This window comes from Cygnus atratus, chromosome 2 (genome assembly GCF_013377495.2).
Source record: "Cygnus atratus isolate AKBS03 ecotype Queensland, Australia chromosome 2, CAtr_DNAZoo_HiC_assembly, whole genome shotgun sequence".
Lineage (NCBI taxonomy): Eukaryota > Metazoa > Chordata > Aves > Anseriformes > Anatidae > Cygnus > Cygnus atratus.
Window position 1 is genome coordinate 58,384,485 of NC_066363.1, and position 21,714 is coordinate 58,406,198.

At 42.8% G+C, this 21,714-nt stretch overlaps 1 protein-coding gene across 1 annotated transcript in view; it reads left to right on the forward strand.

Annotated features, from left to right (window-relative positions):
- Positions 1 to 210: 210 nt before the first annotated feature.
- Positions 211 to 21,714, forward strand: part of LANCL2 (LanC like glutathione S-transferase 2) — a 31,189-nt gene continuing 9,685 nt past the window's right edge. The window contains exons 1-6 of the mRNA XM_035552484.1: positions 211 to 816; positions 10,386 to 10,503; positions 13,316 to 13,523; positions 15,872 to 16,019; positions 16,624 to 16,770; positions 20,446 to 20,628. Coding sequence (XP_035408377.1) covers positions 643 to 816; positions 10,386 to 10,503; positions 13,316 to 13,523; positions 15,872 to 16,019; positions 16,624 to 16,770; positions 20,446 to 20,628 — 978 coding nt within the window. The 5' untranslated portion in view covers positions 211 to 642. The remainder of the gene's footprint in view (positions 817 to 10,385; positions 10,504 to 13,315; positions 13,524 to 15,871; positions 16,020 to 16,623; positions 16,771 to 20,445; positions 20,629 to 21,714) is intronic.

Here is a 21,714-nt window from a genome sequence, read left to right on the forward strand (position 1 = left end):
TAAGGATCAATAAATCTGCAGTGTCCAGATCTTGAATTAATAGTTTACTGTCTGGCTGAGCTACAATTGCACAAACGCCATGGCATGGTTCAGAGTAAATATTTAATGGGACAGCGAGCTCTCCTGGGGAGGCCTGTGGAGAACCGCCGGGGCTGGGGGCAAACCAAGCAACGGAGCGCGCCCCCTTGGGCGTTTTCATTTTATTTTATTATTTATTTAGTGTTTTGTTTTGAACACGGACTTGCTTTGTTTTGTTTTGTTTTGTTTTGTTTTGAACACGGCCTGGCCTCGGGGAGGTGCCTGCTGCAGGCATGGCGGTGTGCTCGGTCACCACAGCGACAGGGACGTGGTGAGCCGAGGGCGGGACGAGGGAAGGAGACGGCCTCTTTCTCCTCCTCCTCCTCTTCCTCCTCCTCCTCTTCCTCCTCCCGGGGCCGGGGCTCGGAGGGTGCGGATGAGGCGGGCGAGGGCGGTGCTGGCGTGCTGCCTGCTCCTGGGGCCGGCCTTCCCCCTCGTCCTGCTGCTGCTCTGACATGAGCCGCGGCCGGGGGCCGGCCGGCCGGAGCCGGAGGGAGACCCGCTCCGCAGCCCCAGGGCCTGACGCCCCCGGCGGGGGACGATGAGGAGCCCGGGCGGGCTGAGATGGGAGAGAGCATGTCCAAGCGGCTGAAGCTGCAGCTGGGCGGCGAGGCGGAGATGGAGGAGCGGGCTTTCGCCAACCCCTACGCCGACTACCAGCCGCAGGCGGCGGAGGGCGCCCCGCGGGACAAGGCGCCGCCGGGGGACGAGCCCCTGCCCTTCGGCACCGACGGCAAGGTGAGGCTTCGGGAGGGGCGGCGGGGCTGCCCCCAGCTCTGCCAGCCGGAGGAACGGCGGATTTAGGGATTTCCCCGCGGGTGGGTGGCGGCAGCACGGCTCCAAGGCGTGTGTTTACCTGAATACGCGCCTGGAGTGCTTTTGGGAACGGCAGGGTGCTCGGGGTGTGTCGGCAGCCGGCTCAAGCCAGCAGAGGGTCTTTGTGGTGGCAGCCGTCCCGTTCTGCTCTTCTCCTTGACACCAGGCACTGCCTGGGAGCTGTTGTCCATGTAGCTAAGCACAAAGCTGTGCTGGCCTGTCATCACACAGGTTGGCTCGAGCTGGAGAAGGAAAGCCAGAGCACGGATCTTCTGTCTGTGTAACCCCGACCTGCCTTTTCTTTCAGCGCCGCTCTGTGCTGCATCATCCTTCCAGTGGAAACACTGCATGGTGACACTGCTAGACGTGCACATGGGCTGCGTGCGAAATCAACTTTTCTCGCTCACTTGGTTAAACACAAGCCTTTCATCCCACCTCTGTGTTTCCTGCTTGTGATGATAAGCAATTACCTTGACTGTCTTGCAGCTTGGAAATCCGTGGTGATGCACAGCTGTCAGAGTAGCCATCAGGTAGTGGTGTAGTGCTCCTGATCGTCGTACGAATGAGCAGGACACCTAGCTCGGGGTCAGGGCGAGGAATTAAAGGTCTCTGAAGGAGTAGGGACTGAAGTTGATAAAGTTGTGTGTGGCTAAGCTAAGTTCACAAAAAGGATCGCTTTGGGGGTCTGTTAGACCTCACTGCAGCTGTCAAAAGTAGAACTTGGCACTTGATAAGGTTTAAAAGCAAGGGTAGGTGCGGAAGTAAAATCTGAATTGTTTTTACAGAAATCCCAGGTAGCATGCTCAGTGTTGATCTAAAACTTTTTTTTTCCCGAAAGACAGTTATGGGTTCTTTATTTATTTGTATCTGGGTTGGTGTGCATAAAAAAAACAAGCACGTATGATGATGAGTTGAAGTGTGAAGGTTAGGGGGGGGGCTTTGCTATGTTCAAAGGTTTTTTTTCCACAGGAGCTTCACACAAGTCATCTTCTATACTGCAATAAAGCAACATAACTACAGCAACTTTCAGTAGGCTTACTCTGATTTTTTTCAACTGTACGTTTCACTGGAGAAGGCAGATCTGTGCCTACGTTTTCTTTCTGCATCTGCAGAATATGAGGAATTGTCCTACGTATTACAGAGTTAGATCATGGCTATGAGTATATTCATGTGTAGTTGTACTGTTGGCAGCGTTCACATATTGTCAGTCCTAATGCTATCCTGACTTTTTTGAGACTTCTTCATGAGTATTTTAAGGTGCTCTGTTTTGTTTTGTTTTGCTTTGCTTTGTGTTTTTTTTTCTTTGTTTTTTTTTTTTTTTTCATTTAACAGGCTCCAATGCTGTCAGAGAAACATCTTAGCCTGCCTAAAGCCCCTGTGAAGGTAAAAGGACTTCACACAGGGTGGGGAGTGTGTTGTGTAAACTGCTCCACACAGTAGCACAGGTTTCTTAAAAATTAAAGTGGCTGTCAGAAGCCCTCAGTGCATTGCGTCTTTTTTTTTCCTCCCATCTGCTGCTCTGTGTGATGGTGAGAATTGAGTGACTCACGTAATGACAGCCAGAAGTATATGGGGTTCTGCTGTTGTCATGGAAGGCAATGCATTATTAATCCCTCCATTTGATTTCATAAGCTGCCATGGTTGCCATCTAAAATTCTAAATAAAATAAAAGGACAAGAAGCTCTTCAAATTATTGTCTGAAATGTGAGACAATTGGGACAGAGTGCTGCATATGAAGGTGTGTGCATGCTGCTTGTATGCATAAGGTATGGTGCAGGAAGCCGGAGTGTATGGGAACAGCAGAAGAGTAACCAAGACTTTGGCCTGCTGATTTGCCATCTTAAGAATAGTTGCAGTAATAATGACTCTTTCAATTAAATACACGTATATCCCGTGACTCTTTTTATTTTGATATGGACCCCATAGTGATACTTTAGCCTGGAGAAGTACATACAGATGTCAGAGTGGTCCAAAAGTTTAAAAACAAAATAATGTAAATAGTCCTGGGGGGTAGAGAAATAAATACCCATAAACTCAGAACAAAGCATATTCCCTACTTCATGGGGAAAATCAGTTTGTCTTTTAAGTTTCATTTAATGTTTAATGTGCTGTAACTGCTTATTGGGGAAGGTATTAATATTTGAAAAGCAGATGTTCTGATATTTTCCCTGTGTCATAGGTAACTCCAGTTATAAACCCACCTGTTCTTAATTACAGGGTGTTATAATACTACAACATTAGAGTATGGGTCCCTGCAGTTTGGAACCCAAAGAATAATTCTTGTGAGCAGCATTGTGCTTTGCTTTCCCTTCCCAGCTGAACTGGAGCAGAAGCAACCTTCACCTTCAGTTAATGTCAAGACTTGTGGGCGTTGTGTCGCCCTTTAGCTGCAGGTTGGGGACTGAGGATGGGAAGATCTGAACAGGCTTGTACAAAGCAGGGCTGGTGGCCAGTTGTCCTGACTCAGAAGCCATTTATCAAAACTTTTCTTGTAGCAGAGGGCTTCTAAACTGTTTTGGGTTTCCTGGGAAGGGGAACAGTGGGGAAGGCTCACTGGCGAGGGGTGCTGATGGCTTGTTTGAGAACAGGTCTGTCCTGGCTCCTTGGGTGGCCCACCAGCATCAGCCTCAGATTATGCACCATCCTCTGAGCTAGCACAGCTCTGTGCCTATGTCCCTGGCCTGGTCAGATGCAGTTTGGGAGCCACCTTCAGTCTGCCTGCAGGCTGTCTTACCTGGTCACCCAGGGGAAGGTGGAAGCAAACCACTGCCCAGGCAACCTGGTACAGATTCCATGTTAAGTACAAGAAGAGCACCCCTGACATCAAGACGTTATCACATCATTGTCCTCAATTGAAAATTGTCTGGATTTGTTGTGGAATCACATGGGTAGTCTTGGACAGCACTGAAATTTCATTCAAACTTTATGCTAGGTCACTAGGAAGCCCAAACAGTAACTCCTTTTTAGGCCAATTCTTTCTTAATAAGCTTTTCTCTGACTTGTCATAAGGTGTAAGAATATTAGTAGAAGGTTGTGTGTTTTGACAAATGTACACAATGAGGTTTTGCAGGGAACCTGTTTTAAAGCTCATCATGCTTTCTGGGAAAAGCTATCACTTAATGGGATGAGGAATATTTCCTTAGGTTATCTTTTGGGTGATTGAGTGGTGCTCAGTTTCCTGGTGTTTTCTCAATAACCTGTTCTGGTAACTCATTTCTCTGGCTTTTCAGTCTCCATCCTCTTGTAAAATTTCCAATAAAAACAAAAGTCTACACCACTCTTTGTATTTGTTGGAATGCCTCAGTGGGCCTTTCAGTTGTCACGCTGAGAGCACCAAGCTCTTTCTGTTGTGGGACTGATTCTGCAACCTCACACTAACGGGAATCATAATATTTGTTGCAATGGAGGCAAAATCAAGCCTCTAGAGCCAATAAATGTTTCTTCCCACCTTTTTGTTGTGGGATCTGCATTTCCTGAGATTGCTACTCTTTTCACCATTTTCTGGCATCCCATGTCAGGTATGTGCTGTTTTAATACAGACTACAAATATATATTTTAATATATACATTAATCACATAAGAATCACATTCCTGTTTAAGGAAAGTTTGCTTTTCTTCTTGGGACTCTTGGTCAAAATTCAGCCTGAGAATCCCTTTTACTGCACTGCATTGTGCATCACTACCTCAAAAACATCTGATGAAGTTGTCTCACATCTATCCAGTCTTCACCAGTTTCTAGTTTTATCTCGCAGACCTGTTAGTTAATGAGCTGTTACTCTGGCTAGTTGCACAAGCAAGTGTAATAATAGGTACCCTTTTGTGTATGTTTGTGAAGATAAATGGAACTTTAATATATACAGTATTTGGTTCTGACCACACAACATTGATGTACTGTCAGGTTCATTATGTGGAATCTACGTGCTGTCTATGCATCAAAATAATTTAGACAGTATTGGGAGAGGTTTTAGCTTTTTTCTGGCTTGTGGACCACCTAAAAATGTCCCAGTGAGGGTGGAGACGTCTGTGTAGTGAATGTAAATCCTACTCGCAATCTCACAATAGTTTTTGATCTCCTTGCCTTTCAAGAAGTAACACACTGCAATTAGGCTACCTGGTGGACCAGTGCTTTTCAGTAGTGCTCTTTTGCTTTATCACCCTCCACTTCTCAGAACATGGGATGATGTTGCACCATATCTTGCAGTCTTTTTTTTTTTTTTTTTTTGCAATAAACTGAAGCTTTCTTTTATGACTCATTGTGATGATCTGAAGTTTTAGGCTTATTTTTTCCCCATCTATCACCAATTAAATAGCTCATTTTACATGCAGGTGCATTTTTTAGAGGCATGGTCTCATTATTTCTCACATGCTTTAAACAATTCCTTGTGTAACTTGAATGGATTGCTGCTTTTCATTCTGTTCTTCTTAGAGGTAGGGTGGTAAATGCATTTAAAGCTTATTCCTAAACTGGCACTTGTAGTCATTTGCCTACAGCTATTGTTTTTCTCTTTCTCCACCCCCCTATTTTTTCCTTTTTTCTTTTTTTCTTTTTTATTTCTTTTCTTACTACCACATTTATGGAACTAAATGCCAGATCACTGAAAAACAGAGCAATGTGTTCTACAGACAGCAGCATTTCAAATAATTTTTCAGCATGTGGTTTTGCAGAACTGGCATTTATTTCTGGAAGAACCTAATTGAGAAACAGCAGAGAGTGTGCTTAACTGTTTCAGGGATTGGATGAGGAGAATTCTTAATATCTGGTATTTTCAGAGAAGAAGAGTTGCTCTCGGAACTCTAGCAGTTGCTTGTTTTAGATTAAAAAGAAAGCAAAACTTGGTTTTCTGTGCAAAAAGGCAGGCCACTCCCCAGCTGAACGTGGGATCCTGCTGCCATTCCTTCGGGGTTGCTCTTGCAGGAGCCCTGTGGAGGTGAGCATGAGATCTCATCCCACGTCAAGAAACGTGTGCTCCAGCACACAGCATGCGAAACCTGGCTCCCTTTCAGGCAGTGGCAAAGTTCCCGTTGATTTCAGCAATGCCAGGATTTCACATTTCAGTACTGCTCTGTCTTTTTATTTTTTTCCCCTGCTCTCCCTTATCAGTGCCTGTCGTGCCCCTTGTGTAGTCTTCTGCATCAGTTTGGTTTTTGAGTGAATCCTTGCTGCAGCGTCAGCTTAAGCTTTTTTTTTTTTCTTCTTTGTGAAATGCTCCTCGCCTGAAAGACAGCCCAGCACCATTTTGTCTCCAGTTCTACACATCACAACATTAACGTCACTTCTCTCTGAAATACCTCTTCTGTTTCATCTCCGTTTGAATCAGGTTAGCCAGGAGTGTTTTGCTTGTTCAGGAGGTAGCACCCTACGTGTAGACAATCTTTTCTTCTCCTGAGACCATCTCGCTTCTCCTATGTGATCAGTCACCTCCTTCATCAGTCTACTTTTGCACATAGCATCAGTCCTACAAAAGGTAACCGAGCAAAATGAAACAGCTAATGATAAAAAATATATATATTAGTAGAAAAGCAGTGTTTTTGGGAGCCAGTGGTGGTAAGAAAGACATGTATTGGCAACTCGTTAGGAAGCTGAGCTCAGTTCTGTGTCTTGCCATGAGTCTGCACGAGTTACTTGGCATAGATGTGGCACAATGCAAATAAATGCTGAGAGGTGTTTTTGAAAAATACATCAGGATCTAAAAGTGTCTTTGAAAAAAGCAAACGAAATAACTCACCCTGCATCTGTCAGACCGGAGTATTACTTACTTCTGTGCACAAAAGGAGTGCCGTGAGTTCTCACAGCTGCACTGTCAGACTTAATGTAAGCAGTGTGATATCTAGTCCAAATGTGCGTGCTTTTAAAACTTGTGAGACTTTTAAGTTCCATGCTCCTCTTCCCTTCCTGAAATTGTAGTACAAGCTGCATACATTGCAGCTGTGTGTTGCCTCATCTGCTCTTGGTGCTGCTTGCTTGTAAAATTGCAGCTGCAAAACTGGATGTGATTGTAATGGGGAGGTGGTTCAGTAAGAATCGGTACGTTATTCTAATGTCAGCTGCAAATGAATTTTTTTTAGGGGATTTTTATTTGCATCATGATGGGTGTGTGTGTAATTTTAGAGATGAGTTTACAAAAAAGATCACTTAAGTTCTTCTTAGGAACTTTGCAAATCGAAGAAAGCAAATAGGGGAAGGACGTAATAAATGCCGACAAGGACGGCAAAATTTGGACACCGTGTCATTAGTGCCAAAGCTGAGTGGTGTTTTATATACCTACATTCCTTACATTCTTTGTTGGCTTCAGAAGGCTTTGCATTGGGATGTAGGTTTGCATGCTGCCTCACTGCAATGGAAACAATATGGTTCAAATAAATCACAAAACAATTAATTTGCGATGCCAATGTGTTTGTATTTTTCTGTGCTACTTTTGTTTCATGCTGATAACGAGTCTTTCTTGTTACCTTAAACAACATGGCACAGGGTTGTGTTGGGTATTATTGGGAATTAGTGCTCATTTTTTGTGTTTTGTTGATCTAAAACGTGAGCAGTGGTTGGGGTGGTAGTGTTTGTTCTTCCTTCAGCAGCAGAGGAATAACGCAGCAGTTGAATTCCTGAAGAGAGATGTTTCTACTTGTTAAAGATACTCTTCTGCCTCTGTTATCACCCAGTCTGTTGTGAGCCAGGAGTAAATGTCGTAGTGGATATCAGAGGCCAGCTATCCTGGTTTTTGTTTTTCCCAATGAGAGTCACCAGCAGAAAAGGCTGAATGCCAGCTGGAATCATCCTCCTGAAACGAATATGCTCCTTGTGAAAATCAATCTGTGCTCAACACGAGCTAGTGCACTTCATGCTCAGCTGTAATGCTGCCATAAGATTCCTTGTTATAAGTCTTAAAAACCCACCTTTCAACATTCATTTCTTTGTGTAATTAATTTATTCTGTGACATGTAAGCATCTGTTAAAAGCTTACAGTGGAATCCTACCAGATGAACAGCGACAGTGCTCTGTTGTTAGAGCTTCAGAGCAAAAAGAAAAGATAAAAAATGCAAGCAGTGGTGGAGGAGTAGGTAGCTGGGGAAAACTTTGCTGCCACATGTAATCTATTCACACTGGCACGAGCTTGGGAGTAGCTTTGTTAGGGCTGATAAACGATTATAAAGTAATTAAAAAAAATCCTTTCATCTTTCCTTTTCCAAGTGCTGAATCAAAATAGGTAAGTTACAGATCCCGTTTGAGAGAGAGGGAAGTGCCAGCCTGAGCTAAACTACTTCTGTGGGACTGTGGTTTCAAAGCAGAACCCAGGTGTCCCGACGTTCTAGTCCTCTCCTTCTGCCTCTAAGTAGTTTGATTTAAAAAAATAACCTGATTTAGTAACAGCAGGTGTGTTGTCAGAACAAAAAGATAACCAGCCTGCACATGATGTGCAGTAGGTACACAAACCCCGTCTGAAGCCTTTGTTCACGCTTGTTGGATAAACTGAGCAGTGTGCCCGGATGCATTAGTGCTGATTTCCTCACGCTGCTTCACCATATGCCTTGGCATGGCTGTCGGGGGGAGGAGAGATGCCCTGCGCTTGGGAGAGGTTTTGCTCTGTGTTAAGACTTCACTGAGCTGGCTAAAAGGCTTGAGGGGATGACGTTGTGTGTGCGCGGTGTGGTTTCCTAACAAAAAGGTGCTTAATGCCACAATAAGGCCAAAGAGCACATGCCAGATACTTACCGTGTTTGTTTCCTGCTTTTGGAGTTACTGGGTAAGGTTAAGGGAGCTCTTGCTCATCCCTAAGGCAGATGAGAGGGTTAAGTGTGTGACGTGAGTTATAACGGCACAATTTCCCTCTCCCTTCCTATCTCACCATCATAACATGGATTTGGACCCTAGAGATTTCTGAATGTTTCAGAGGACCTGTACGATCCCTGTTATCTTTCTGATTTCTGAATCTGTTAAGTGGATGTTTGAATTCACTACTTGCTATTTGCAGTTGCACTCCAAGAGTGCGAAGCATGGTGTGTTTTGAGTAATTGGTTGTACAGCAGCATTTGGGATCTGCCTTTTGACTGAACCCTTCCCTGTTGGGACCTGTTGTAATCGAACAAGAACATGACTTCCTAATGAGCTACCTTCTCCTTCTCTAGTGAGAAACCATAGCTGCAGATGGACTGAATGTTAAACCAAGCCTTCACAAATCTGACTCATTCTAGCTGATGCTTGGGAGCAGACCAAGGCAGCAAGTGGTGGATGGAGATGGAGCACTGTTCAGAAAGCAGTAGTGTGTGCTCAACATGAGCTGACAAGTAGCCAAACTGCATCATGCCATTTTTCTGGATGCTGACACCATTGTGTTGTGACTCAATTTGGGAGGTGGGAGAGCTCTGCTGGCTTTCATGTTGCTAGCAAGTTTCCTTCTACCTGTTCCTGCCTGGATAACTAAGACATGAATGCCAGTCATCGTATGCTTAGGTTTTTCTGTAGAGGGTAGAGAAAGCAAATTCAGGAAATATTTCTTGGAGTCATGGAGTTTTTGTACATCATCAGAATGATGCAAATATCCAATAATGATAAAGCTTTTCTTATAGTCCAGGAAGGGGAGAGGTGGGTTTTTTTCTCTTTTTCAGGCTCTACTTATTAAAAACTATATATTTGAGTTAATAGGAAAAGTTTATCAGTAAGTCATACAATTTATAATATATGTTTATGATAAAACACTCTTGAGTGTTTTCCCGGATGTTCCCACTGCAAATGTAACCTCGTCCTGTGAAGGAACTTCATGAATATGCTTTCCCGTGGTAGTTAATAGAGCAATAAATTCTAGTTAATTGACTATTTCCATGTCCCGTAGTCTTAAGGGAATAATCAGTTAAGTATCTTAGGTTTAATGGGAGAGGAAATGGTGGCAAAGATATAGTCTCCTGTGTAATATTTCATATATAGTATCTGTAAACTTTTCTTGCTCAAAAGTAAAAGCAAGCAATGAATAAGATCAAAGGTTTGTTTCCTCAGCTTCATGCTGAAGGCAAAATGGATGAGCTGAAGCTGCCAAGCTGCGTTTATCCATCTTCTTTGTGTCTAGCTTATTCTTTTAGGTAGTCATTCTTAAATAGTTTGCTGCTTTTAACAGCCTCCTCTCATGATAAAGTATGCCAATCCTAATAGTGTTTTGGTGAGAGGAGAGATCAAGGAGCAAGAGGAAGGGCATTTTATGGCTCTTAGATAGATGATTTGCCTCCTGTGTGGTGATCGCAGACTGGGAAATCAAACAGGGTCTTGGATTTAAAAAGAAAATGTGAATACATCATGGATGATGTGATTAAGCACATCATTTAAGATGATGGTTTGCTTTTGCCTTGGCTGTCTCAAATATGAGCATCTATTTTTCTTTAGCTGTTTCCTTGACACTGCTGAGTGCGGCATACAGTATTTTTCCCCCAAACAAAGAAGTGGAGCAGCTGGCTTCTTGGATTCGTTCCTTTTCTGACTCACTCCCTTTTCTCCTTTCCTGCTTTCAGGTCAGCACTCAGTTCACAAAACGGATCCAGACAAAAATCAAGGACCTTCTGCAGCAAATGGAGGAAGGGCTGAAGACAGCAGATCCACATGACTGCTCTGCCTATACTGGCTGGACTGGTGAGAAAGCTAGAATGTGAATGTTTCTTAAATGGTATGGTTGAGTGTTTTCACTGAAGGAGCTTCAGATATTCTCATAGGAGCAGCAGAAGTACTGTGATACAGTCATTTATATGAGTTGTTTTGACTCTGGAACCTTGGTCACTGTTGTCTGGGAATGACTTTCACTGACTTCAGTGGACAAAGGATCTCGTTACAGAGGGATAATAAGCTTTTGTATATTGAGATCTTTATCCTGCAAAAGGAGTGGATTTTTTAAGGCTGCTTCTTCTTTTGAGTTACATCTCTCTCTTTTTTTTTAAGGTTTTCTTAAAATTTGTTATTTTCACCTTTTTTTGTTCAACTGACTTACAGTAAGTTAGCGGTTTTCTAATGGTAATGGCATCTTCTAATCATTGAGGAGAGGTTGCTCTGTGCCCAGGAGCCTTAAAATCTGCAGGTGGATAGTTTGGCTCTGCTTGTTGTGTCTGTTCAAAAATGGCAAAATGAGCGTGCGAGGAGGAGGAGTATGGAGGTAGAGTTGCAAGATTTGTGATGTATATGAAGATAAACAGGCATGTGCTGGTTATCACTAGGCACTATCGTTCCTGGAGCTTTGCATCAGCATTACTGATGCTGCCCAAGTGTGAATGAGCCCTCTGATCCTTTAGGCAGAGCCTGCAGTTGTCAAGCCTGACACAGACACTGCTCTTCAAGCTGCCAAAACACTTTTCCATCTTGGCCTCCTAAGTGCCACTTTGCTACTTACAATGACATATTCTATTCCTGCTCTGTCTAGCTCACGCTTCAGACATACTTCTGCTTTTAGCACAGCATGTTTGAAAAGTGCCATGAGGAGATCTGGTTTGTTATCCTTGTGTCAGGGAGGGGGGAGCAGCCTCGAAAAAATCTCCAGGCTTTGCCCGTGCTTAGCTTCAGTTCTGGCAGTGGAAGTGTAAAATTTCTTCGCTTTCTTTCTTCTTGATATTTCAGTACAGATGGTGCGGTGGGTGGGTGGGTGGGGAAGTTTTGGACAACTCAGATTTAAGCGATAGATGTGTTTCAAGGTCTAAAAGCGAGCGGCTGCTAAGCGAGCGCAGAGGAGCTCAAGGGGTGGGCATTCTCGCAGCGACATTAGAAAACGGCTCCCGGGGAGCAGCGCTCTGACACCGTGACTGACAACACGAGTCACAGTCGATGAAGCAGAGCGTGCTGAAAATGAGTCATAAGCTAAAAGTAACACAGCCATCATTAGCTGAAACAAGAAGATAGATGAACAAGTAACGCAGCCTAATGAGAATGGTGTTTTTCCATCCTGTAGAAGGATAACCAACATCTACTCCAAGCTGTAAACTTCTTTCAAGGTTTCTGTGGAGTTAACTCTGAATAAGAATACTTATGATCTAGATTTTTAAATACTTTCTCTCAAACTTCTTGCAGCATTTTACTTGAGTGTGCAAATCAGAAGGTAAAAGCAGTGCTGAAAAGAACTGTCCTGCTTGTTACGTACCAAGTCTAGACAAACCTTGCTGGCAGTGAACAGTCCTGAGCATTGGCTTGTATTTTATAAAGCATCTTTAAAATCTTGAAGTGTGTGTTGTTAAAGCCCACATTAGAGTCCATCTTGCTTATATGAGTACTGTTTGTACATGCCAGAAGTCTTGGAGGATCTGCTTCAAGGGTTTTACACCAGGAAGGATTAGATGAGCTGTGCCTCATGGCTACCTTCTGATCACCCCTTGATCAAACCCAAGTATCTGCACGTTTGTTGCAAGATAAAAAAGAATTGTAGAAATCCCAGACAGACCAAGTCTCAGAGGCAATGTTTTCTTGTTGCTGCTTTGATGACAGGGACGATAAGTAGCCCACAAGCTTCTGTGCCACTGAATCGACCTAACCATGCTCTGCAACAGACCTCTTGGAGCCATCTGTAAAAGCCTGTTCAAGGCTGATACGGAGAACATGTTAGGGTGCACCACCACTCTTGTGGTGCCATTCTTCTCATATTCCTCAGAAAGCCTTTCTGTGGAGCTAAGTGGGCCTGGCTTGCTCTCTACTTTAGTCATGGCACAGAAGAATGCTCTGCCTGCTCAGAAGAAAGAGGAATTTGAGGTCAAGAGGTAAATTGTTTGCTTCTGCACGTGTATGTGCAGTTGGCCAACAAACATCTTCTGAGATGGATTTGTTTCACTTTCTTAAGTCTACATCATTGCCATTTGTAGGGTTGGGTTTTGTTTTGTATAATGAGCATAATGGAGTGAAGCTTGATTTAACCTTCCAGCATTCTCCTAGCATGCGTTTGCCTTATGGTTTTTACAAGCTAGCTTAAATTGTAGAAGCTCATAATCTTACTGCAAAACACTTAGAATGGTTATAAAGAACTTGGCAAGTTGAAGCCAAGAACTCATCAAAAGACCCGTTTAAAAATCAAATGGGAAATAAGTCATTTCTTGTGTATGATAGACGAGTATTGTAAACCAAGTGTACTTGGTTGTATGCATGCTTGTTAGCCTAAAATTCTTCACCTGTGGTGATTTCTTCACCAAGCTTTAGTGCTCGTCTCATGAGTGTTCTTCATTCTCTGCAAAGTGTGAGTCCACCATTGGGCTTCAGTCTAATACGCTTATATGGTTGTCATAATTGAAATAGAAATGTAATTAAGATAGACTGATGCCTTCCTTTTGCGTAAGCTAGGATCTTAGCTGACATGCTTTAACTGACCAAATACCTCTTCATATTTAAATTACTAGTTCAGAGGCACTAAAGATGGGGGCATGATGTACTCAGAAGGAAAAGTAAATGAGTCTCTCTTCTTCATGTGTTTTTTTTCCAGGCATTGCCCTCTTATATCTCCAACTGTATCGTGTCACAAAAAACCAGAGCCATTTGCAGCGATCTCTTGATTATGTGAAGAGAATCCTTCGCAATCTGAATGGCAGAAGAGTTACTTTTCTATGTGGTGATGCTGGGCCACTGGCGGTAGGTGCAGTGGTTTATCACAAGCTGAAAAATGACAGTGAATCTAAAGAATGTATTGCCAGGTGAGTGGTTGGTGGTGGAAAAAGCCATGTCCTTCTTTTATAGAGTGCATTAATTCAGTAAAATTAGCAAGTGAAGTTGTGGAAGACAGGTTTAAATAGTGGAGGCACTTTTTCCCCTGATGTATCTTCCGTTGAATACAGAATAGGCTTTATTACTATGAAAGCTGGTTTACACGTGATTGGTGATTAGCGGATTAGCGAGTCTTCTGTTGCTATAAGAACAGGATGGCATGGGCATATCTGTAGTGCATGCACGATCTGATTTTGTCATAGTAAAGTGGCATTTAAGAAAAGTCATACACTTGTCATCAGCAGCTTGTACAGTATGTGATTCTTCCTGGACTGCACGGGTCTTAATTACAGACACACAACAAAACATGTACGCTGCAGGGAAACACCCAGGCAGAAACATAGGATATTGGATTGATATGTACCAAAGATTTAATCAAGAAAAAGGAGGTATTTGCTAAACTGTCACAGGCAAGGACTCTAATTAGGTCAGATCATATGAAGGGTAGCTTGAAAAAACTCCATCCTCTTTTCAAAGTAGTCTAAATGTAACAAATGTCTTGAGAAATCCCATTTAGAGGTAGAGCTTCCTTAGAGAACTGACTGTCCGTTTGCTGGTGTGGAGATGACTGCTAGCCAGTCGAGGACTGGAATCACTGAAGCCCTCTGGGGTTTGCATTCAACACCAGCAATACACCTGGTAACAGTCTACCAGCATACCTTGCACAGCCAGAATTTGCAGGCTAGCTTCATGTCAATATCTCCATTTGGGTATATAATTGATCTCTTTCTGGTCCAGAGTCCTAGTCTGATTAATATCAGTTGCTGCTCCTGAGCAAGTATTTCAGTTTTGAAATGGGTGGAAGGTTTGTTTTTTGCTTTTAGAACTGGCATTATCTTGGGCATGACACTTTGGATGCAGCTAGGGAAGCAGTGTTGCTGTAAGGCATGAAGCATGAGTACAGCAGAATGAGATTAGCAATAAATCTTCTAGAATCACCTCTTCTTGGAAAGTCATTTCCAGGAGGAGGACTGAAAACGGAGGTTAGTTTGATTATTTGCTCCCTTTTATTCTTCCTTTTTTTGTTGTTGTTTACGAATGCATTCAGAACATGATCTGAGGGGTACATTATAGATATCAGTATAATATATGATTGCATTTCTAACTTTTTACTTTGTAGCTGTCTGGTTGTAGGATGATTTGAATAATAAAATTTGAATAATAAAACTTAACAGAGGACATTTTAAAGGACAATTTAATTCCGAGTCCAAAGAGTAGTTCCAAAAAAGGAGTGATAATACAAAGCTCTCTTTCCCTTATATTAAGTAGTGATGGTCTAAACAGGACATTGGAGTCAGTGGTTTTGCTCCAGCATGACGCTAATGCTAACATTTCTGTCAAGTAATAGCTCTTGGGGGGATCCGGGAATTGAATTTGCTCTTAATCCAGATTGTCTTCCTCCCTCCCCAAATTTAAAATCTGGCCATCTCTGTGGTTTCATCTAATTTCCAGTTTCATCAGAAAAGACAGGAAGAGACAGGTCCAGGGAATGGGCAGGAAAACAATTTCTCTGCTCCTCCTCAATTCTAATGTAGACTGGTGGAGTAATAGCGGGGAGTCTGTTTGGAACAAATGAGAGTTGCAGTGGCCAGCCCGTGTGTTTTTTTTTTCCCACTACTAAAGGCAAGCAAAACACTTCTGCATAATAGCAGTGCCCTTTCTAAATTTAGCTTTTAAGCATGTGGAACAATATGTGTCTAAAGAGGGGAATGCTGAGTGTTTTTCCCCCTCTTAAACATCCCAAATTAATGGTCCTTGTTCAGGTGAAATACCAGGCTGCAGGAAGCTTTCATCATTCTTCCCATTAACTTGTAGCTACTTTTATAGTTTAAGTGGCACTTTTGATTAATTCAGAGGTCAGAAGTGATGTAATTGGTATCTGTGAATCTTTCTGCTTTAATGCAGATTGGTTGTCAGATAGCACCTCCACGTTGGTGTTCGTGGTTTCTTTTCCAAGCAGTGCTCCTTTTTTATTGGAGTAGCTCTCCAGCCTTATCCAAACTCCCCTTGCCCATATACATCTGTTTCTGTCTGCACACAACCCAGGTATTTGCACTATACTCACTCACTGCTCCAAGTTGCCTGTCTGTCAGGGTCAGCATGCATACACTGCTTCTATGTGTAGAGCTGGCAGCCAGCTGAGCTGGGGATGACAGAAGGGAAGTTACGGGGCTTCGGCACTCTTACTGCTTTGGGTTTGGTGGCTTATGTAGTGCATAGTCTAGTACAGTCTCTATAGAAAATGCTCTGTCTCTTCTACCATTTTTGTCTGGTGCAGGTTGTTGCAGCTCCAAAGGACAGTCGTAAGTGCAGATGCTGAGCTTCCAGATGAGCTGCTTTATGGCAGAGCAGGATACCTATATGCCTTGCTATACCTGAATACTGAAATTGGTCCAGACACTGTCCCACAGTCTGTTATCAAAGAGGTAGGACACTTCTCTCTCCAGTGTCACAGCATTGGTGCAGTTGAACTGGAATTACACCTTTACATAATTCAAGGGATTAAGAGGGGGAGGCTGCAGAGGAGAGGAACCTACATCTGCAGGCTCAGTCTCATCCCTCCTTCTACTCTGTTACCCCTTTCCCTGTTGCCCAGCAGGGACTGAAACAGAGGCTAGTGCAGGTGGGTCCACAGTTGGCCATGGAAATGGATCTAACGTGGAAGTGGTGGAGCACATGAGAGTGAGAAATTGTTATGGAAAAACTTAACAAAGAAGTGTGAAAGTGTTTTAAGTGAAAAGAAGAGAATTTAGTGTGGGGAAGGTGCATGATTGTTCTGCAGATACCAGAACCAGAGAAAGTAGGCCTGGAAAAGAGTGATAAGAAATATCTAATATTCAATTTCTCTTCTTTATTAAATAAAGGTGATTCGGTCATTCAGGAGAAACTCCCTTTCTACCTCAGTACCCATATCAAAAGGAATTGAATATCATAGTCATATCGTTGTTTGTTGTGTGATTTTAATCACAACAGAGCAAAACTCTCTGAATCAAAGCAAGTGAGATGGAAGGAGTGTGTTTTCCTTCTTAGGTAATAGATGCCATTATCGAGTCAGGGAAGAACTTCTCGAAGGAGGAGCGTAAAACAGAGCGTTGTCCTCTCTTGTATCAATGGCACAGGAAGCAATATGTCGGAGCGGCCCATGGGGTGGCTGGGATCTACTACATGCTTATGCAGGTAAGAGTGTCTTCTGTGGGCTGGGTTGAAATTCTGGAGATGTCTTGTTTTCCATCAGAAGATCCCTTCAGCTTTCATGCACATGCAGTGCAAGGTTGTGGTAGGTCAGAGTCTTGCAGTTGGGGTCAGACTGCAGCACAGAACTGCACAGAGATGCTAGCAAAGGCCCCAGTAGCAGAGGAAAACTATGGCTCACGTATCCTTGTGCTCAGCACAAGCTCCTCTAATGTTGCTGCCAGGCCTCCAGCTGAGGGCTCAGTTCTCTGCAGCTTACTCCGGTCTGTCAGCAGGGTGTTCTGCTTGCATGATGAAGATGTACATCTTTGACCCAGAGTATTTTATACCATCTGTTTGTGAATATGAGTGAGTTGCATTTCAGAGCCCCAGTGGTCTAGAAGCTAAAGTTTCCTATCCTCAAGAAAGTCAGGTGTCTTCCCTCATCCTCATCTTGATACTCATCAGAAGTAATCTGATGCCTACAGTTAGACTAGCTAAATATTCATTTACTCACCACCCATTACTCTTATCTTCAATTTTTTTGCTGTTTTTCAATGAGTGCATCACTGATGCCTCCTATCCTTCTGCCTACCATGTCCTTCATCTCTTCCCCTGTGACTTTTTTTTTCCCCTCACTATTTTGAAGCTTCTGGAAAATCTGTTCTTAATCACACATTCATCTTCAGTATGCTTTTATTATTTTTATATTCTTCCTTCTTCCCCCCCTCTGCCCAAAAATCTAATGTTCCTGATTGTGTTTATGACACCTGCTCTCCTCTTTCTGATGTCCTGAGATTCTTCTCTTTTGTATACCTCCTCTTTCCAACACTTAAATCCATTCCCTCCCTGCTCTGAGATTCTCAAATAAGACTGATGTTTTTCAAAACAGACCTGTATATGTTTTCTAATGCCGTACAATCTGAAAATAGAGCCTTATATTTCATTACAGAAGATGGTCATAGAGCTGCAGATTCTGTATCATACCTTTTTCTGGTTTTGAAAGGTGCCGCCAGTCTGTGTACCTTTGTAAATGGTAATTTTCTTACCAGCCCATGCAGAAATGACTTTCCTTCAGGCAAGTGGAAAGAATGTACATCCTCTCCTCACAGCCTAGAGGTGTGTGCAAATGTTCATTGCAAAAGTGACTAAGATGGTATTAGCTGTTGCCACTGCTCAGCCATTCCTCATTTGCAAAAGATGCCGTGACTTTTTCCCATCTGTTTCAGATTAGCTCACACCACTTCCACCAGTAGCTCAGGCTAAAGCAGCTGACTGCTGTGGAAGTAGCTGCTGCTCTGCTGCCTGGGGTCCATGTCTTAACTTCACTACAGCTGTTTTCTGCAGTGACCATCTGACTGGGGCCTCGGGATGCTTTAATTTATTGTGTCCTTATCTTCACTTCCTGATGCCTTTGACAGGGTGGTCCATACCCTTCCAATTACCTCGTCTTCCCTGGTTTCCTTTTTTCTTCACTAGATTTTCTGAGAAACATCTGTTCCTTTGAAGAAGTCTCTTTAAATGCTCCATCCTTCATTTGCTGTTTGAGGTTGATACCAGAAATAGTTGTGCAATGCTTTTTGGTTTAAGCAGAAGCTACTCTGTCTACATGGTAAAATCGTAAATATCTTTTCCTTTACATATAATTGCTGCTTTTCAGAATTACCACAAAGCCATTGTTTATGCAGCATTAGATTACTGTCTTTTCACTGTACATTAAACATAGTGAGTCATTCAGAGTTGAGTCATCTGCTGCAGAAGATGGCACATTGGAGTCCATCCTTCCCCCCACCCCTCCTACACCATTACTCTGTATTTTCAGCAAAGGATTCACGAGATGGTTTGTTGGGTGGTTGTTTAATAACAAAGAAGGCGTCCAACATAGCACCGGAGATATGAAGGCCACTGATCATTTCGGTTTAACACCTTTATGAGGGAACACGTATTGCAGAATCTGCTTACAGAAGAATGCTGGAAGAACAAGAGCTCAGCAGTGTTAAATTACTCCTCCAGGATGCAGAGGGGAATATTCTGATATGCTAGCAAGGGAGTCTCTAGCCCTAGCCTCTTTCACTAACTCCGAGACAAAAATGTCTGTCTATTGTTGCTCTTGGCCAGATAGTCAGGACACATACCACTAGGTTACTTTTTTGCTGTTGACAGTTCAGTGCTGAAAACCCCAGCAGTTTAGGAGAAAGAACTCACTTGTGCTCAGATCTTCATGGAAGCACAAGTAGAGAAGGAAGGTGTGTAAAGATCTCTGCTCTTCTTGGATTTACCTCCCAAGGATGGGCACAAGCTCAGTTAAGCCCTGGGCTGTGCTTGCCTTGCACAGCTCAAAACTGAATAGCAGTTATTGCTGGTGCCTGTCTTTGCCTTCTGCTGCAGGTTTCCCATGTGAAATGAGAATCCTGAAACAGGGACCTTTCATACCACGAAGGTCAGTGTCTGTGTAAGGGCTGATCAAGATGTTCTTCATGAAAAGCTGATCTATATTCAGATCTACGTCCAGTTAGCAGCATGAAGGTGACTGCTCCACTCAGAAGAGTGCAGAGGTGGAGTTTGCTCTAGGGACCTGGTGGGTAGGAGCTCAGCAGAGATTTCCAAGCTGAGGTAAAGTAGAGGCTTTTGGTTGTTTCAGGTTACTAAAAATGCAGCTATCGAAAATACTCCTTCATTTAGCTGTAGGACTGTGAATGGTAGCAGCATGTTTACCCATTGAATGCAAATGTGCTGGAGCTGGTAGGAAACAGTATAATTAGCAAAGTTATAAAAAAAAAAAAAAAAAAAGCTCAGTTATTAGTTTCTGTAGTCTCCAATTTCTGCAGTTGTTCCCACGGTGTGCTGGAATTCCATAAATCATGTAGGCTGTGTAAAAATAGAGAGCTTTGTTATGAAAATACTGTGAAATAGGCTGGTAGAGGAAGGAATATCAACTAAGAACCCAACAGATACACAGATTCAAAACTTTTAATTGCAGGGAGTGCACAGTTTGATGGATGTATTTGCCTCTTGGAAAGGACATAAGCTAAATAGAAGAAACGGAAAAGAAAACCTGAGAAGAGCAATCTAAGCATAAGTGTGTAGAACAAAGACATTTAGTTACTTTGTGAAGTAGCTGTTGCTTTTGACATTAGAAATGCTGATTTATAGTCCATAGCTTCAGGGAGTTTTGTTTACGATGGAAAACTTTATAAAACTTTGCTAGGTATGCCACTACATACACTCTTCTTCATTTATTGGGAAATAGGACAGGTTTGTCTACATTAGTTATTTTTAAAACGTTTAACCAAGTGTGTTTTAAGAATGTATTATAAGCAACTAATTTATAAAACTGTCTTTCTCCTGAAGTGCTTTCTCTATATGAAGGTATAGGTGGAGGCCTGGGAGTCTTGGGGTCTGCATTCTGTTCTCAGTTCTTCCATAGTCTTTCTGTGTCACCTCAAGTAAGACGGGTAGCAACTTGGTGCCCCAGTTTCTTTGTCTCTACAGTTGCTGTAACACACTCTTCATAATGGTATTGCGAGCAGACATTAATTAAATCTGTGTGAAGTGATTTCAAGTATTTTGGATATAGAGCACATATGTAGGGTACTTGAAAATAGGGCACATAATTAAGTGTTGATACATGATTTGTTACTACTCTCGTGGTTTTGTTTCTTCTTTCTGTATTGTCTTCAGCCAATTGCAAACGTGGATCAGGAGACCCTGACAGAGCTGGTGAAGCCGAGCATTGACTATGTACGTCATAAAAAATTCCGATCTGGGAACTACCCATCATCACTGAGCAACGAGACCGACAGATTGGTTCACTGGTGCCACGGTGCCCCTGGAGTCATCCACATGCTCATGCAAGCTTATAAGGTGAATCATTCCGTGTTTATACAGACCTGTATTTTTACAGACACCTATATGCAGGCCTGTTAGATTGTAAGGCTTGCATTTTAAGTCTTTCTAGATCTAGGCTTTCAAACAAGAACCCTAGGCTAGGCATCTAAACATCTCAAAATACGTGCATAAGGAAGTTTGTAAAGAAGTTATAAGTGGGTGAAATTGCTTCTCAGGGTGTTAGTAGTTACTAGACTTCTGGTTTTCTTGGAAAAGGGCCATGTATTTAAACGACTTGATATCAGAGTCCTGGTTCTGAGAACATTGACCTAAATTCTTTGAAACTTTATCCAAGGTGCTCTAAGAATTATGTTGGTTTTAAAAAATGTAGGTTTGTGTGTCTTGCTAAAGAATGTCTTCCGTAAATTACTCCATTATTAAGATACAGTACTGGAGAACCTAATGTCGGAACAAAGATCGCAGGCCCCTTACAGGTCATAAATATAACCTCTGAGCTACCGTGAGCCTACTGTTTGCTCCCCTCCATCCTTAAATAGGTTTGCTATCTCTCTGGAGTTGTGCACTTTTGATTTGCATAACATTTGAAAGCGTGCCATGTAATTACATTTATGCAAATTAATTCCTTCTCTTGACAGCCCTCCTTGGCAGATTCCCTGGTCGGCCTCAGGGTGGGCTGATGAAAAACAGGTTTGGTTTATGGAATAATTACTTGTGCTGCTACCTGAAAAGTGAACTATAAATCTCTTAAAGTGCTGCTGAATGCAGCAACAATCGCAATTGCTTTTTCTTGGGACTGTGGTAGGAGTCTGACTTAATACTACAGTCCTTTTTTTCACTTCTTTCCCAGTGAGATGCTTTCCCCAGCAGAAAATCTTTTCCAAGAGATAAGAGGGAGAGAACCAAGTTCTGCTTAGCAGTCTCCTTTCTGTCCTCTTTTTATGTTTAAGGTGATGGGGCATATGACACTTTTCTTTTTCTCCTTAATCTGCTTTTTGAAAAAGCTACAAGAAAAATTGGAGCAGGTTTTGCTGCCTGTGTTTTCACACCAAGCACAGGGACTTGTGATAGCAGACAGCAACGTTTGTCCTGGAAATCAAATGC